This window comes from Schistocerca piceifrons, chromosome 3 (assembly GCF_021461385.2).
Source record: "Schistocerca piceifrons isolate TAMUIC-IGC-003096 chromosome 3, iqSchPice1.1, whole genome shotgun sequence".
Classification (NCBI taxonomy): domain Eukaryota; kingdom Metazoa; phylum Arthropoda; class Insecta; order Orthoptera; family Acrididae; genus Schistocerca; species Schistocerca piceifrons.
The window spans coordinates 217,238,049-217,256,466 of NC_060140.1; the positions used below are offsets into that span (position 1 = coordinate 217,238,049).

An 18,418-nucleotide genomic window follows, 5' to 3' on the forward strand; every position below is an offset into this window, starting at 1 on the left:
GTCGTCCACAGACTTGCATTACTCCAGCTACTGAGGAAGCTATTCTGGAGGTCATACACCAAGAACCTCAGTGAACTACACGTAGCATAGCAAGGCAGTTGCGTGTCTCACAACACATGGTTGTTAATGTGCTGCACAAGCATGGGCTGCACCCCTATCATTATGCTTTCACGCAATACCTCCATCCTGCAGCTCGCCATCAGCGAATGTTATTCTGTGAATGGTTCCAACAACAACAGGAAGCCAACTATGACTTTGTGGACACCATAATATGGTCGGATGAAGCAGCATTCACTCATGAGGGTGTCTTCAATATGCACAATGCCCACCATTGGTGTGAGGTTAACCCACACATCACCTGTGACTGTGGATATCAAGTTTGTATGGTATCAACGTCTGGGCCATAATATTGCACGACAGGTGTTTGGGCCCCTACATGTTGCCTGACTAGTTGACTGCATGAAGATATCATGCATTCCTCTCAAACTATCTGTCTGATGCGCTGGATGATGTTCCACTACATGTTTGCCAGAGGATATGATTCCAACATGATGGTGCACCTCCGCACTCTGGAATTAATGTGCGATAGTATTTGGACATGGAGGTCCAGTTGGATGACTACCGCATTCACCTGATGTAAATCGCCTGGATTTCTTCCTGTGTGGACGCTTGGAGGAACATGTGTATTCTACTCTGGCGAATGTGGAAGAATTGGTAGCGCATGTTCATGTTGTTCTTGTTACTGTGGATGCAGCTTTGTTGCAAAGGGTCCAGAGCTGTATGATCTGGTGGGTTGCACAATGTTTGGACGTGCAGGGAGGTCACTTTGAGCATCTGTTGTTCTGAGGACAATGTATTCTGTTGTGAAGGTCATGCAGTCATTAATATGGACATTATTATTGTCACTGGTTGCTAATGTGCGACATCTGAATGCTCATATTACATGTAGTATAAATAGCAACTAGATGTTGTGTTATTGTACTGTGCTATCGTCTTTAGCATCTCGAAACAGGTATTGATTTTGTAGTTATTCTGTCCTATGACCGGCCATTTGTTTCAACTGTCTGTTTCTTATCTGCCTAACCACGTATTTGTTATGTTCAGCATTACAAAATGTTGTAAATTTAGGGTATATGTTACCTAAGAAACGCTGTATATTACAGTATGAAATGTCAGAATGAAATTAGCAAACAAAAAAATGCACCTCAACCCAGGATCGAACCCTTGACCTCATGCATGCTAACCCAAAACTCTATCCACTGCACCAACTGTACAGCACAACAAGTAAGTGCTGACAGAAGTACTCACAGGACATGTGGTTACAGCGTTGCCAGATTGCCACTCTTTAACATCCTTTTTCTGCCGGATGTACTTGCCGGACAAAATTTTGTGAGAGATATTTTTTTTTTATCACTGGCATGTGAGGAGTCATGCTGCAAAGCCCGAGAGCGCGAATTTCACTTCACCCTGATTGAATGGTTGCATGTACATTGTCCATTTTATACAATCTAAAATTCTTGGCAACAAAAGAGATTATAGAAAGATTGTACTGCAGTGTCATTGTGAGCGTGGTCAGATGTTTGAATAAGTTTATACATAAACCCCTCTTCTGGGATCCACACACGACACTGATCTCTCACTTTTGTATGGTAAATATCTTTCTTGCATCTGGTTGGTTGCCCTTGAATATTATGCCATAAGATGTGGTTTAATGGGGTTATATCCCAAGCATACAGCTTTGGTTTTGTCCTTATCACTGATCAAAGCAGCAAGATGGATAGTAAATGTTGCTGTACTCAATCTTTTGTAGAAGTGTGTATGGATAAATTTAGCTCACTGTCTGTGTAAAGTCTCAGTAATTTGAAGGACTGCGCTCCCATTTATTAATCACCACTACATTTTATTTATTTGTTTATTTTGTGTGTTGTGTGGAACTGCATAAGTTTTGTCTCGTTGACATTAATAATAGGATGGATCAGCTGTGAAACTGACAATCATAATACAAAAGTAAATGAACATAAATTACACTTACAGTTCAGAAAGGAATTTTATATTCTGGTGAAAAAGTAGTTAACAGATAGTAAATTGGAAATCGCCAACTATTCAAAACTAAAATAAATTAGTACTTCATTCCTCCAAAATGTATGAAATATTTGTATTGAGAGGTGTAAATTCTGGCGTACATGTTCTCATTAAACAGACTTTAATTTTACCATTATATACACAGCTAATAGTGTTCCATGTAAAGTTACACATATACTTCATTTACATCAGACATAAAAAGCAGCTGAATAGTGTAATAGGAAGAGCAGTGGCATTTTTCAAAGCAGCCTCCTTTCTGCTAATATATAAAACATAAATAACACATGTGGATTAGGCCTTATGCTTGATCCAACACCAACTGCTTCATACAAGGGAGCATTAGAAGCAATCTATGATTGCAGGACATGTGAGCAGCATGTCACCCATCACTTCAGATTCATTGCCAGTAGATCAATCCTGATGGTGCCATTACATATTTATTCAAGCAGCACTCCATTTAGCCTCACAAGACTGAGTGGACCTCTTTCTCTACCTGAAAAAAAATCCAAAGGCAGCAATATTAACCATTTGGTTATGGAGTTAGTGTCTGCTAATTACACTGAGACAGAATGGATGGCCAGTATATACCATCAGGAGAGAGAGTTCTAAGTACTGCTGATAGACACAGATAAAAGTAGAAAAAAATTATCTTGGCTCTCATGGCTGTTAGTGCCTTTCTTAGGAGTAAAGATAATTGGATTGGGAAGTTAGAAAATAAGAGCAGAGGGACACATGTTGTGAGGACAGGGGGAGACAAAGATCATTATAAAATTTTGGAACAATGAAAGATATTAAGTAGCCAAATTTTAGTAGTGCTATGGCTGTTAACAATTATTTTTGCTAACTGTTTTCTTCAGTGTTGAGATTTTCACACATTTATCTGCTGGGAATTTTTATGATTCTTTTTTTGCACATTTTAATTTCGTGTTGTTTATTAGACATGATATTATGCTTATACAGTTCCACTGTTGATTTTACATGAAGGTGAATATCTTATATCTAGATTGTGTCATAATTACTAATATTACTTTGTTATATGCACTAACATTAGATGTTATGGTACTGAAAATACATTGGACTGTAGCACACATGCTTTTTCTTTAGGCAATTTTATTACATCTTCTGTTCAGAACAATACATTACCAATAACTGTGTTATTTTTTTAAATCTTCATTCTGTCTGACAGACACTCCACAGCAGTAGCTGCTAAAAATTTTGTTCAAAATATATTGCATCTTCATGAATGCTGCCTCATGTTTTGCTTGTTAAAATTTAATAAAGTGTCTTGTTTGTAGAACTTAATATGATACCATTACTAAATAAAATACTCAACATCTGCAATATAAAGCATGCAATGTTACAATATGATAATCATTAGTGTTTGAGACACGTCTTTGAATGGACAACAGTGTTAAGATAACTGTATTTTCAGAAATCTGGATCGCGACATTGAAACTAATCCTAAAAGATGGAAGAAGTTAATTGAGTCAGAGTGTCCTGAGAGAGAGAAGTTCCCACAAGAGTGGAAAAATAAGACTGCCTTGCAGCGACTGAGCATGATGCGTGCATTTCGTCCAGACCGAATGACATATGCTATGATGTAAGTTTCAGGGAACTGTATGATATTAGAGATGTATCTGATATAATTTGGACAGGTAAAAAAAAGAAAAAAAAAATTTACTCACCAAGCGGTGGCAGGAGAACACACATATAAAGATTTTGAAATTTGCAAGCTGTTAGAGCTACTAGCTCCTTCTTCTGGTAGAGGGGTTGAAGGGAAAGAAAGAAAGAGCCCTGGAATTGAAAACTTGAAGATTTTAATACCTTTACATGTGTGTTCTCCTGCCATCACTTGGTGAGCAGATTTTTTATCTATCGAATTAAATTATATTTTCAAAAATTGATTAATTTCATTGAGAGATGTATCTAAGTACTTTATTTATTTATTTATTCATGTGTTTCATGGTGGCCATGAACAAGTGTTTCAACATCTTACAGTATAGCTGCAAAGCACAGTGACAGTATTCCAGAACATCAAATCTTAAAAATTTAAACCAATAATTGGGTAAAATACAAGAAAATATAAATATTTCCAGACTGAAGTATTGTTTGTGCTATACAGACAGCAGTACAATTGTGGGATAGTATCATCATATAAATATGTAGCTTGTCAACAACATAGGCAAAGACAGATTGCTGCTTGCTTAAAGAAGACACATCAAGTTGCAGGCAGGCACAATTTAAAGACACTCACATATAGATTTTGGCCACTGTGTTCATCCGTAAAAGAGACACACAAATACACACCATTCACACACATGCATACACAAGCAAGTACACCTCAAGCACACATGACCACCAACTCCAGCACCTTGGGCCGGAATGCAACATCATATGGGATGCAAGCAGCAATCTGGAAGGGGTGGGGAAGGGGAAGGGATAATGGTGTATGGATGGGAAGAAAGACAAACACTGTCTTGTGGAGCGTGCAGGTACTAAACTGCCAACAGACACAGTGTCAGGAGGTTGTGAGGCAGGGAGGTGGAGGGAAAAAAAGGAGAGGAGTGGGAAATGACAGTCGTTTGCATTGGCCAAGGGTTGCAAATAAACATAGTGGGAGATGAGGCTGGGAAGGAGATGATAGATCAGAGGGGATGGAAACAGTTGGGTGAAGAGTGTGGGGCAATATGTTACCAAAGTTGAGGCCAGGATAATTACGGGAATGGAGAATGTGTTGTAAGGACAACTCTGATCTGCACAATTCAGAAAAGCTGGTGGTGGAAGGAATCATCCAGATGGCTCGAGTAGTAAAGCAACCACTGAAATAAAATATTTTATGTTCAGATGCATGTTGTGCCACAGTGTGGTCTACGTTGCTCTTGGCCACAGTTTGGCAGGGGTCATTCATCCTGGTGGGCAGCTAGTTGGTAGTCATACCAGTATCAGAAGCAATGCAATAATTGCAGCAGAGCTTATAAATGGCATGGCTGTTTTCATAGGTGGCCCATCCCCTGATGGGGTAGGACAAACCTGTGATAGGAGTGGAACTGTTAGTGCTGGGTGGGTGGATTAGGCAGGTTTTCCACCTGGGTCTTCAACAGGGATATGATCCTTGTGTGGCAAGAGGTTGGGACTGGGAGTGGCGTAGGGATGGACTAGGACGTTGTGGATGTTGTGATGACAGAACATCACTTTAGGAGGGGTGAGAAGTATCTTGGGTAAGATGTCCTTCATTTCAGGACACAATGATAGGTAATCAAAGCCCTCACGAAGGATGTGGTTCAGTGGTTCCAGTCCTGGGTGGTACTGGGTGATGAAGGGGACACTCCTTTGTGGCTGGTTCTTGGGGGTGGCGGGAGGATTGTGGGTGTGAGGTTGAAATGGTGCAAGAGATCTGTTTGGAGACTATGTTTGGGGGATAGTGCTTGTCTGTGAAGGCCTTTGTGAGACCCCCAGCATACTGAACAAGGGAGTTTTTGAAACTTCTTGATGGATTAAAATTGTGTATTGGAACTCAGGACCTTTGCCTTTGTTTTTGTCACTGCAGATACACCACCCCCAGGTAGCCAGGCTATATGGGTGCGATGTTTTGGTGTCAAACAAATGGCAGTTGTCAAAATGCAGGTACTGTTGGTGGTTGGTGGGTTTAACGTGGACAGAGGCACAGATGGTGTCATCAAGAAGAGGAGGTCAACATCTACGAAGGTAGCACACTGGGTTAAGGAGGCTGACATGAAGCTGATGGGTGAGAAGGTGTTGAGATTGGGAAGAAACAAAGACAGGGTGTCTTGGCCCCAAGTCCAGATAATGAAGGTATCATCATTGAACTTGAACCAGACTAGGCGTTTTGTATTTTGGGAGGCTAGGAAAGTCTCCTTTAGATGGCCCATAAAAAGGTTGGAATAGGAAGGTGCCATGTGGGTGCCCATGGCTCTGGCATGGATTTGTTTATAAATAAATATAAATATATACCTTCCCATCAAATGAGAAGTACTGTATTTACTCGAATCTAAGCCACACTTCTTTCCAGTTTTTGTAATCCAAAAAACCGCCTGCGGCTTAGAATCGAGTGCAAAGTAAGCGGAAGTTCTGAAAAATGTTGGTAGGTGCCGCCGCAACTAACTTCTGCCGTCGAATATATGTAGCGATTCACAGGCATGCTTTTCAGGCACAAAGATAAATACTGGCGCCAAAACCTCTGCGTCAGTAAATAAATAAATAAATAAAAAAATAAAAAACGGTGGAAGACGAGATTTTTTCTCCGCCCCAAGTTTCGATCACTGCATTTTCATACATTATCCAATGAAGTAAATACAAATTCCGTATTGTTCATCTTCGAATGTAGCAACATTTCAATGTACTGTACTACGAAAATCCGACTGGCAAGACTGTTTGGGATGTTTGTCAATATGGCCAACTCTACGTTCTGAATTTTTTCTACCTATGAGAAGAGATGGTTGCTAATAGGAACTTTTATGAATTGTGAATCACATGCAGTATTCTCTTCACCATAAGAATAATACGTATATAGACATTTTGCCATGTATTGTTTCGTGTTTGCTGCTATCTCATTTAAATCCTGTCTGCTTAATAAACTACGAAACTAGAGTGAGATAACAGCAAATGCGGAAGAATATACATATCATTTCATGTTTATATTCGTATTATTCTTATGCCTAATAGTGATACAGTCAGAAATGAAGCACGTGAATTGACTAGATTTTTAAATCTAAGATGACTAATTTCTGTGGAGAATGTTATATACTAAAGAGGCGTCTGCAAAGATTTTCAAACGGAGAAAAATTTTCGCTAAACTCTCGATCAGAACATTTTCTATCATACGCAGTCTATTATTTGGTTCTTGTTGATCATTATCAAAGAAAACAGCAGTGTAAGTAACAACAAATAGCAGTCTCTTGTCATTGTTTCGCTAATGAGACGACTCCTCTAATTTTTATTTATTTTTTAACTGTAAGCGGCGGTAGCGCGCACAAAAGCAAGCCATGCCGCGAGCGGGACAGGTCATAAACACTGATTATCAGAATGCGACAAACAGTGCATGACACAGTACAGTAATGCATTTTCAGCTTAGAGTGACGTAAACACCTATAACAAAGAGAACGGCACTTATCAGATCAAAGAAAAATAAGCAATCAATCCAAACCAGACGAAGCACATGAAAAAGGAAGGGTACCCGTATAAATATGGACGGAGCGCCTGACGCATAGCAATGGCTACCTGGCAAAGCTTAACTGCTAAGCTTACTACGCGAACCAAACTACTGTAGCTGTATCGTCATTCATTCGTCCTAAATGGTGTCTCATATTACAATGGGCCAACTTTGTTTCGATTTGGAGATGCAGCCTAAAACTTTACTCTCCCCTTGAATTTCAAGTCTCAAATTTCAGGTGCGGCTTAGATTCGAGAAAATTTTTTTTCCTTGATTTCGAGTCTCATTTTTCAGGTGCGGCTTAGATTCGAGTGCAGCTTAGATTCGAGTAAATATGGTAGTTGTTGGTTAGGATAAGGTTAGTAAGGTGTACGAGGAATGAGGTAGTGGGTTTGGAGTCTGGAGGATGTTGGAAAAGCCTCACATATCAAAAATACCCACCACTTCCTTCACGTTGGGAAAAGTAGTGTTCAGTGCAGTAAGACAATGGGCATGAGGGATGTTGGTGTATTGGGTGGTGGCATCAACGGTGATGAGTAGGGACCCAGGAAGTAAAGGTCTGGGGATGGTGGAAAGTAGGTGGAGGAAGTGGTTGGTGTCTTTGACATGGGAAGCTTTCCCAGTGTCCTTTAGACTCCAAACCCACTCCCTCATTCCTCATATACCTTACTAACTTTCTCCTGACCCACAGCTACTTCTCATTTGAAGGGAAGGTATATAAACCAATCAGCGGTACAGCCATGGGCACCAGCATGGCACCCTCCTGTGCCAACATTTTTATAGGCCATGTGTTGTAATAATAAAAAAATACACAATAATACTAACATTGCTATATGAATGTATATGAATGGAAAGAAAAATTAATTTAAAGTATATTACAATGGCATTATTAGAAATGTTGTGCTTGTATGATTTTTGGCAGATTGAACTTACTTTCTTACATTTAAATTGTAGGTGCAGGCAGCAGACTTCAGGTACACCAGTGCATGTCAAAAATAAGAAAATCCTCCTTACTTAGTTCCACTTAACTTCAATAAAAAATACTTAATAGTGATATCCAATCTTCTCTTATTTTGCAGCATATATCTGTTTCCACCCCATCTGTCCTCTCATCTTCTCTCTACTCTCATCTCCCACCCTGTGTATTTGCAGCCTTCTGCCAATGCATCCGCCTACCTTTCCCCTCTCCTCTTCTTTTTTGATGCTTTTTTTCCCACCTCCCTGCCCCACAGCCTCCTGTCACTGCGTCTGTTGGCAGTCTAGTCCCAGCACATTCCACCAGACAGTGTTTGTCTCTCTCCCCATTCGTACACTACTATCCCTTCCCCTTCCCCTTTCCCTTTTCCCCTTCCCCTTCCCCTTCCCCTTCCCCTTCCCTTCCAGATTGCTGCTTGCTTCCCTTGTGATGTTGTATTCCAGCCCGAGATGCTGGAGTTGGTGGTTGTATGTGCATGAGGAGTGCTTGCTTGTGTGTGTGTGTGTGTGTGTGTGTGTGTGTGTGTGTGTGTGTGTGTGTGTGTGTGTGTGTGCATGTGTGTGTGTGTGTGTGTGTGTCTGTCTTTTACAGATGAAGGCTGTGGCTGATAGCTTATGTCAATGTCTTTTAATTGTGCCTGTGTGCAACTTGATGTGTCTTCTTTACAGTAAGTAGCAATCTGTCTTTTCCTACAATGTTGATATTCCTAACTGGACTTTCAGTTGTATGAAATATGTAACTTGTCTTTTTTTTAGCCTAGTTTGATATAGTTAACATCTCCTGAGTTCTTTTAACAGCTTATTTGTAATAATGAATTATGAGGAACACAAATTTATTCAAATAACTAATAAAAGAGAGATTATGGAGACCTGTATTGCATGAACAATGTATTTCTGCTCTTGAACATGGAGACTGGATGGATGCAGAAGGCCTTGCAGACATCATCAACCAAGGATGCCTTGCATAGTTTTTTCGTGACATATAGATCCATTCCCGTGGATGGGGTCAGTCCAGCCAAAATCCTGTGAGGGCCCTGGCATCACACTCAGTTAGATTTCAGCATTCCATGCAGTGTGCCCATCCTTTGTACAAGCCTACCTACATGAGGGGCACGTATGCCTGAGCATGCACATCCAGCTGGCATGTAGGGTGGACCAAGGGGTCATTGTAGGCCACAGGGACCATTAGCTCTTTGACGTCACAGTTGTTCATGTCCACCTGACCTGTCACCAAAACCAGCTCCAACCACAACTGCAGTTGACACACCTTCCCTCTTCTCCATTGCCAAAGGGTAGATGAGGGGTTCAAGGTTTGGGAAACATTCCATCCTCTGTGCCCTTTTCCCTCATTCCATTGGTACCAAAGCAGTCTATTAACATGGCACATTCTTGTATCCTCCTCCCCTGCAGTCCCTGGGCAGTCACTGGGCCTTGTGGCAGGGGGAGGCGGGGTGTTGGCCCTGAGCTCGTGGTGATATGCCAGTGGTGAGTTCTGCTATTCCAAGTGTCCTCCACCTCTACCATTGACCATTTTTGGCCCTACATGCCAATATCAAGGGGGAGTATTTAATAATCCCTCCAGTGAATGGTGTCATAGTGGCTCTTAAGACAATGCAGCTCAGGAGTGAAGGGCACTGTGAGAGACACAGAAAGCATGTCTTGTGGACTTAGCCACACACAGCAACAAGCTGAGCAAGCCACCATGGCTCAGAATAGTATTCTGAATGAGCTCTTTGAAATCTCACCCATTTGCTACTTTGAAACCAACCTGGCTGTAGAACTGGATACATTGGTTATCATTATTGAAATTCATTCTGTGTTTGTCCCACAATGAACTTGGCTTTGTTTAGGGATTCCATATTTGTATCAGGCACAGACACAAAAGCCACTAGTTTCTGAGTTTACTGTGAGTCTGAGATTAAACCTGGTTCAGATCAGAGATCCTTCTGTGTGTTGTCTGGGTCCTGACCCAAAGGGTGATGGATGACATTGTGATGGGAATCCCAGGAGTCCAACACCAGGGATATAGGATATTGTCTTTGAACTGGACCCTATGTCTGCTTTTGCCAGTTCATGGAGTGGACATTGCAGGCTGCTGCTGCCAGTGTGGCAGATCTGAGGACAGAGCTTGCCCCAGATAGTGCAAACAGAGCTGGTTGCACTGCTAATGAAGACTGCCTTTTTAATAGAAGTAGAAAGCATTTTGCAGTGTGCCTCATGATGCTGATGTAAATGCCGTGTAGGTACTCCATTCAAGTTGGGCATCGTGGAGTCACTTAAAGTGCAGCTCCCCCAAAACGGCACAGCAGCATTGCCAGATTTCCACTTACTCTAATAAATTCAAATATTGTTTGGGAAATCAGGGAAAAGTATGTCAAATTAAACCAGTGGAAATTTGGATAAACTAAGTGTCATAATTAAATATTGGGGACATAGCCCACATGTATTATGTTAATTTCCAGGATGGCAGAAAATCTGTTTCTCTTTGTGAGTATTTAAAACAAGTCAGTTGTATGAATTTAAAATTCTGGCAAATGCTGGTCAAAGATGGAGCTACATATTAAGCCAGACATATGTCCCAACGTACATGCCCAGATGGGTATGCAAACTTTAAAATGGTAGCTTATTCTTCTTTTTCTTGTAGTAATGGGGACTGCAGCAAATCTAGCAAGGAACAATGATGATTTTATAAAGATGTCCGAAATAACAGATACCATCTTCATATAGTTAAGGCTAACCAGCCATTGACCTTCTTCTGTGCGTATCCACATGCATTGCCCCAACTCTTACGGGACTCAGTAAGATTGTCTGCATGATTAACGAGTGTAATGGGCAGGATCGCTACGAATGTAGTGTGTGGACATTAAGTTGGGAATGTGGGTCTCAAGGGGTGTATGCAAGAAATAAATCCCTGCAGTCGCACTATCCTCTGTCCTGGTCGGGACATACATTTTCGATTGTCCCTGTTGATGTATATAAATGCATGTGGGCAGCTTAGGGTATTGATTTAATTATTGTTACAATGAGGATTCCTTGCAAAAGTTCCACCAGGCTTTGATCTGGGAACAATATTGACTGGCATGAGGATAAAAGAGAGATCAGTGCATGATCAGTAAGAGTGGAATTTTTCATCTGTGTCTCAAACGAACTCACAAGACATCTGCAATGCCATTAGATGCAGGGTGAAAGAGAGATGTGGTAGTACGTTTAGTTCTATTCTGAAAACTGTAGAAAGTTGTGGAAGTTAACTGTTTACCATTGTCTATAACAAAAGTTTGTGGGCTTCTTCAATAGAAAAAATAGTTTTGGAAGCCCTAGGGCTATTCGCAGTTCATGGTTTGTTGCATTTTTATTACATATGGGAAATGAAGATAAGCATCTATCAGAATCTACCACTAGCACCCAGTCATACAGCTGAGTACATGCAGGCCATGATGCACAGATGTGGTGTGGTGCTGATTACTACAACTGATTAGCCCAACATTTTTGAGCCACTTGATTAATATCCTCTTCTACACGTGCCCAATACACATGTTGTCATGCAAGGTTCATCAGTCTGGAAATACCCCTGAGAATGATACAAGACATGCAATATATGGTATCACAGAACCTGTGGAATGACTACTTGACACTAGCAGTCATCTTGATTGAATAACAGTGGGATGCTTTTGAGAATATGAAGGCCGAAAGAACAACAAAGTTCCATGGAAGCTGCCAAAGGAAGGACATGTGCCTAGCTTGTTTGTACGAACTGGCAAACCTGTCTCTAGAGTGGATCCTTATGTGTGGCTGCTGCAAAATACCTAGAAATGATGGGAATCTCTTCCACTAACTACTCTGATTGTGAGTTGATGTGAAAACAGTCTCTTGTTTATCAAATTCTTCATTAAAATTGTAGGGAATCTTGACAGCATGTTGGCATTCACATGGTAAGCTGACATATGGCAGTGAATGGAATATTGGTGATTTTATAAGGAAAGAGCCCAACATCGGAAACCTCTGAGATGCCCATTTAGGTAAATTTGATTTACAGCCAAATATGGACACCAATGGCTTATGATCAATGAGCAAATGAAATTTGTTGCAGGAAAATGAATAACTTCTGGGTAGCAAATTTAATTGCCAGTGCTTTTTCTCTATCTGTGAATAATTTCCTTGTGCCTTGGTCAGCACCTTAGAGGCAAATGCAATAGTTATTTCTGAACCAGCCAAGCACTTCTGTTACTGAACAATCCCAATGTCATGTAGTGATTGCATCCACCGCTAACAGAAGTGTTAATTGAAGCTGATATAATGTTAGGCATGGAGCAGTTTGGAAGCATTGCTTCAGCTTAAGAAATGCTTGTGGACAATCTGCAGACCAATGTAAAGGGGTCCCTTTTCTCTACAGATGATTCAGAGAATGGGCTTTTGTCACAGTTTTGGAGTGGGGGGAATCAGGCATCATACACAACTTTGCCAATAAAAACATGAAGATCCTTACATTATTTGGTATTGGAAAGTGAGAAATAACTGCCACATTCTCTGACATGAGAAATGACTGCATCATTCTCTGACATTGTTTTGAGGCCTTCCTGGATAGGAATACAACATACATACTCAATAAAGGCTGGAAGAATGAGCATTTTGATGAGTTACACGTCCGTCTGGCTTTCAATAGGACTAAAAATACTTGCTGGAGATTCTATATATGCTCCTGCTGATCCCTTCGTGTCAGTACTATATCATCCAGATGATTGATGCATTGAGTAGACAACAGTTTGCTGCACTATCAACACCAAAAAGTACTAATAAAAATCCATAAGGAGTATTTATTACCAAAATGGTTTTAGAAGCATCGTCAAAAGAAAGATGAAAATAAGCTTATAAATGATGGACCTCAGAGAAATTCTGACCTCCTACCAATTTTGAAAATAATTCATCAGAATTTGGAAGAAGGTATGAGTCACAATTGACTGAGTATTCGCTGTTTTCTTGAACACACAATCTGGTATATGAACAATTACTATAGGTGATGTCCAATTATAAAAAGTACAGATTGCTACTCACCGTAAAGACAGTGCATTGAGTTGCAGATAGGCACAATGAAAAGACTGTTACACACTAAACTTTTGGCCAAAGCCTTCTTCATAAAAAAAAATGAAAACACACATAGATTCACTTGAGTAGGTGATCACTATCTCAGGCCAAGCAATCCATCCACACTCCTGTCCACATGAAAACTACCAACAGTACTTGCATTTTGGCACCTGTCATCCCTTCCACACCAAAAAAATTCCTCCCATACAGCTTAGCCATTCAGGTACAATGTGTCTGCAAAGAACTCCCTTGTGCTGTATGCTGAAGGCCTCACAAAGAGACTTAGTCCACAGACTGATTTACCCTGCCACATCAACACACATCCCCAATCCTCCCATCACCCCCAAGGACCACATGCAAATGAGTGTCCCCTTTGTTAACCAATACCATCCCGAACTGGGGCAACTGAACCACGTCCTTCATCAGGGCTTTGATTATTTGTGATCATGCCCTGAAATGAGGGATATTCTACCCTAGGTCCTTTCCAATCCTCCTACTGGTGTTCTGCCACCCACCCAATTTCCATAGCATCCTAGTTCATCCCTATGACACTACCAGTCCTATTCCCTTGCAACAGGGATCATATCCCTGTGGAAAACCCAGGTGCAAGACCTGCCCAATCCATGCACTCAGCTATTTCTATTCCAGTCCTGTCACAGGCTTATCTTGCCGTATCAGAGGTCAGGCCACCTGTGAAAGTAGCCATGTCATATACTATATCTGCTGCAATCATCACCCAGTTTTTATATTTCTATGAATATCAACTAGCTATCAATCAGGATGAATGGCTACTGCAAAGCTGTGGCCAAGAGCAAAGTGGACCATGCTGTTGCACAACATGCAGCTGAACATAACATGCTTGATTTAAATGGTGCTTCACAACCTGGGCCTTCTGGATCCTTGCCTCCACCACCAGCTTTTCCTAGCTGTGCAGGTGTCAAGTATCCTTACATTCTCCACTCCTGAAATTACCCCAGCCTCACACCCTCCATCCCTCCACCCAACAGTTTCCACCTCCTCTGTCTCCCAACTTACATTCCCTCACCGCCATTATGCACTGCTCTCTGACAACACCTCACCGGTCTTTCCCCTTTCCCCATCCTCTTCCTTTTTTCCATTCTTCCCCCCCCCCCCCCTCTCCCTTCTCAACCTCAGACTTCTGACACTGCATCTCGCAACCCTGTCCTGCTCCAGCCATACCCTGCTATCCCTCCCCTTTCCCTGCTCCCCTCCGTATTGCTGCTTTCTTTCAATGCAACAGCTGAAGTCTGGCCTGAGGAGCTTTAGATAGTGGTCATTTGTGCATGAGGTGTGTGTGCTTGAATGAATGTGTGTGTGCATATGTGTTTTCATTTATTTTTTGAAGAAAGCTTTGGCCAAAAGCTTAGTGTGTAACAGTCTTTTTGTTGTGCCTTTCTGCAACTCAACATGCCATCTCTACATAAGTAGCAATCTATCCTTTCAATAATTATTGATACTTCAACTTTGACTTTGCACTGTTTAAAGGTGATGTCCATGTGCTACAATGAATCTGGTACAGAACTTGTTACTGCTCTGTGTGATCCAGTTCTACTTTAACTTCAACCCACAAGGCTAAAGATACTGGATAGGGTTTGAAAAATTTTTCACTGCCTACTCTTTTAATGCAGTGTGAGTGGAAAAATTAGAAGCCTTTCCTAGGGCTGTACAAAACAAGGGACTACATTGGTGATACAAAGAATCCAATTCCACATGTAGGATGCTGTTACAACTCGCCTGAACCGAGTGTTAGATATCAAACCCAAATGCTGTATCACATTGAGGCCAAAAATATTTTCCACTGGAAGTTTTGCCACTTCAGACAAAATAAGGGTTCTGGTTAATGTCTTTATGTGTTAAATACAGAACTACCTTGTCTAGTAATGGAATTTCATGGTGAGAGTAAGCCCGTAGCTTAACTGCTCCTGATTTTAAGGGTGGAGACCCCAGCTGGAGATATATAAGCTGAGGAGTAATGGAGACTCTGGCCCCTATATCATATTGGAGTGCTGTGAACCAATGTAAAGTGGCGTGGTGCTACTCTAGCATCTGTAATTAAATTTATTTACAGAAGTGCACTCAAACATTGCTGGCTTTGTTGTCTCTAACAAACATCTGCTATATGATTTTGGCAAACATTGCTGCCCGATAACATAATGATATGGGTAGTTAAGTCTAGCTGTGAGAATTATGCCCAACCAGTCAAATGACAGCTGTAATGTATTATGTTCAATGGAAAAAATAGCTTGAACTGCCTGTGAAATGTCAGCAGACCTGGCAATATCCCAAAAGTTTGCTAAAGAATGAGCTGACTGTCTAAATGCCTAGCACATGTCACAATGTTTTGTGAAAATCTGATCAACATGTCATGTATTAATGATTCTGCATGTGATTTTCCAAAAGAACATGTAAATTTGTATTTTATACCCAGGTCCACAATTCATGATGCATAATTATCTCACAAGTTATCTTATTTACCTTACAATGTTGGAGAAAACAACAAAAATTCATTTATTAGCTGCTCTTTTAGTAAAGAGCAGCTAATAAATGAATTTTTGTTGCAAAATTTTCACTTGAAAGTGAGTTAATAGTATTTAGGGGTCGCACTGATGGTTCAGACAGAGAGGCCAATTTTTTTTTGCCCATGATAATAGAGCCGCAGGTTCGTAGATAATAAAAAAGTGGATAGTAAAAAATGTGGCCTCTCAGGCCATTGAAAGTCACTTGCCTGGAAATAACATGCTAAATGCTTCTGGTATGCTTCACAGTCCTATTGGGCTCATTAAATGGCAGGAAAGCCAAGATTGCCAGAAGCAATTGTAGACATGCAAGATACATCAGCTTCTGTATGAGATAATGCTGCTAATCAAGCTGATGCTTACAGATCTCAAAAAAACTACTTGTTCATCTTGGCTGTCCTCAACAAAGTGGCCTGATAAGTGCTATTATGGCTTGGTGTAGGCTGTAGTTCCAAACAATTCTTGTTATCACAGGTTTCATTGAACACCAATTAAGTACAAACAAATCACAGAATATAATAGATCCTACTCTTCTTGAACTAAACAAACCAAAAACATATACCTAATGGCAATTAAAATACTTTGGAGATTTAGTGAATAACTGAAATTTTACTGCTGGAGAACACTGTAAGTTTTCAAGACTGGGAAGCACTCAAATAAGAACCACTCCTTGGTGCATGCACAAACAGTTGGTGCACTCACAATGGGCACAACATGCCTACCAGTGGAGAACAGAGACGGCACTGCATTAGAGAAATAAGATACGTCCATGTAAAAGCCAAATGTCAATGACTGGAAATAACAGTTTCTTAATCAGTGTCCTGAAAATAATCAAGTATCACGAGATCACTTTATAAGTTTACTAGTGAGCATATAGTGCACACCAGTGAACTGAGACAAATGAGTCTGAGATATCCACAGCAATCTTTAAATCTTCTGCTGTTGTTTATCCTCATGATCTGGTGCCCCACACTTAATGACCTCACCTGGTGTATGCATTGTACCAATTGAGCCATCAATATGTCCAATGGATATACAAGACCCAAAAATGTGCTTGATTATGAGAAGCATAAAATATGTCTATGCTGCTGTGGCTATCTGTTGTAATGTTACACCTGCACTCAACACCACAACTAAATAGTTAGTGATTACATTCACTCCTTTTGTTGTTTGTATCCCATCCATGACTTTTCAGTATCTCACCAAATACAAATGTAGTAGACTTACTTTAGCAGACACGATATGCATCACCAGCAGAAATTAGTTTCAGACATGCAAAACCAAAGAAATTGCAGATTTCATCAGGTCCTTAAAGGTAGTAATGCTAGTGGCTATGATCATGAGTATCAAAATTTTGCCGATATGTGATGTAGCTATCTTTTGTTTCTGTCAGTGACTCACAGCATATTTCCTGACAATTAAATATGTTTTAGTAACATCTACCTAAACAACTGGAGATAAGCAAACCACCTTTAATTACAGATCCATTCAGCTCCATTTGGAAATATAATGTATGGTAGGATTCATTTTACATAACTTGTAAAATGCCTCTCAGTTCAGGCTTTCATCAAAGATTCTCCACAGAGAAAGCCCTACAGGGTCTCGGAAATTGATTCCTGACTGAGTCAAGGAAGAAACATCTTCGTGTTCATGTGTTCTGTGACCTTGTGAAAGTTTTTGATTGTTTAAACCATAAACTTCCAAATAGAAATGTTGTGGCATTAATGACATCCATTTTACATGAATGAAGTCTCACCCTCATAACAAAAAGCAGAGACTGTATCACAAAAACAAAACTAAACACACTGTAGGGAACAAAACATGACAGTCACATAAGCATTGGTATTATGTCCACTCTTTTTCTTAACCAACATAAATAAATTATCTTCCAGTGACTTTAAAGGATAGTTCAAAGTCTATAATTGGCCAACATTTCTGCCTCTTTATTAATTAAAATTCTATTTCTGTGTTTACACTGTATTTGTTATTTGTCGCACAACCTCCATGATTTTTAATAATTCTTGATGGCGCAATAATTTTTGCAGTGAGAATGTTTTTTTGCTATAGTCTACCAAAATAATAACAGTTTTTCTGGAGTATTAAGTGTACTCCTTCTGCAGTATTTATATATCCCAGAACAAATGTTTTTGAGGTAAAAGGTAAAGAAAGTTCATCTCTATTGTCTTTTACACATTACTTCCTACATGTTCTCTTCATGCAGAGCATTCATTGAAGAAAAGCTTGGCGCCAAGTATGTGGAAGGAAGAACAATAGAATTTGCTAAGTCATTTGAAGAATCTAGTCCTTCTACACCCATATTTTTTATATTGTCGCCTGGTGTTAATCCCCTGAAGGTAAGAAAACTCATACAAACATTTATATCATTGTGACAAACAAGAGAATGCAATTTCCTCTGCATTATATTATGATAAAACTAATATTAATACAATTAACTCTATTGTGTTGTACCAATTACTACCTCTGTTCATTTAGTAGTATACATACATACAACAAGGATGTGAAATGTATTCTTGAAAATTCTTGAGATAAATGTGTTCCAAGATAGATGTCACTA

At 40.2% G+C, this 18,418-nt stretch overlaps 1 protein-coding gene across 1 annotated transcript in view; it reads left to right on the forward strand.

Moving 5' to 3' along the window:
- LOC124787768 (dynein beta chain, ciliary-like) overlaps positions 1–18,418 on the forward strand; it is an 834,683-nt gene that overhangs the window by 696,718 nt on the left and 119,547 nt on the right. The window contains exons 70-71 of the mRNA XM_047254657.1: positions 3,515–3,682; positions 18,065–18,197. Coding sequence (XP_047110613.1) covers positions 3,515–3,682; positions 18,065–18,197 — 301 coding nt within the window. The remainder of the gene's footprint in view (positions 1–3,514; positions 3,683–18,064; positions 18,198–18,418) is intronic.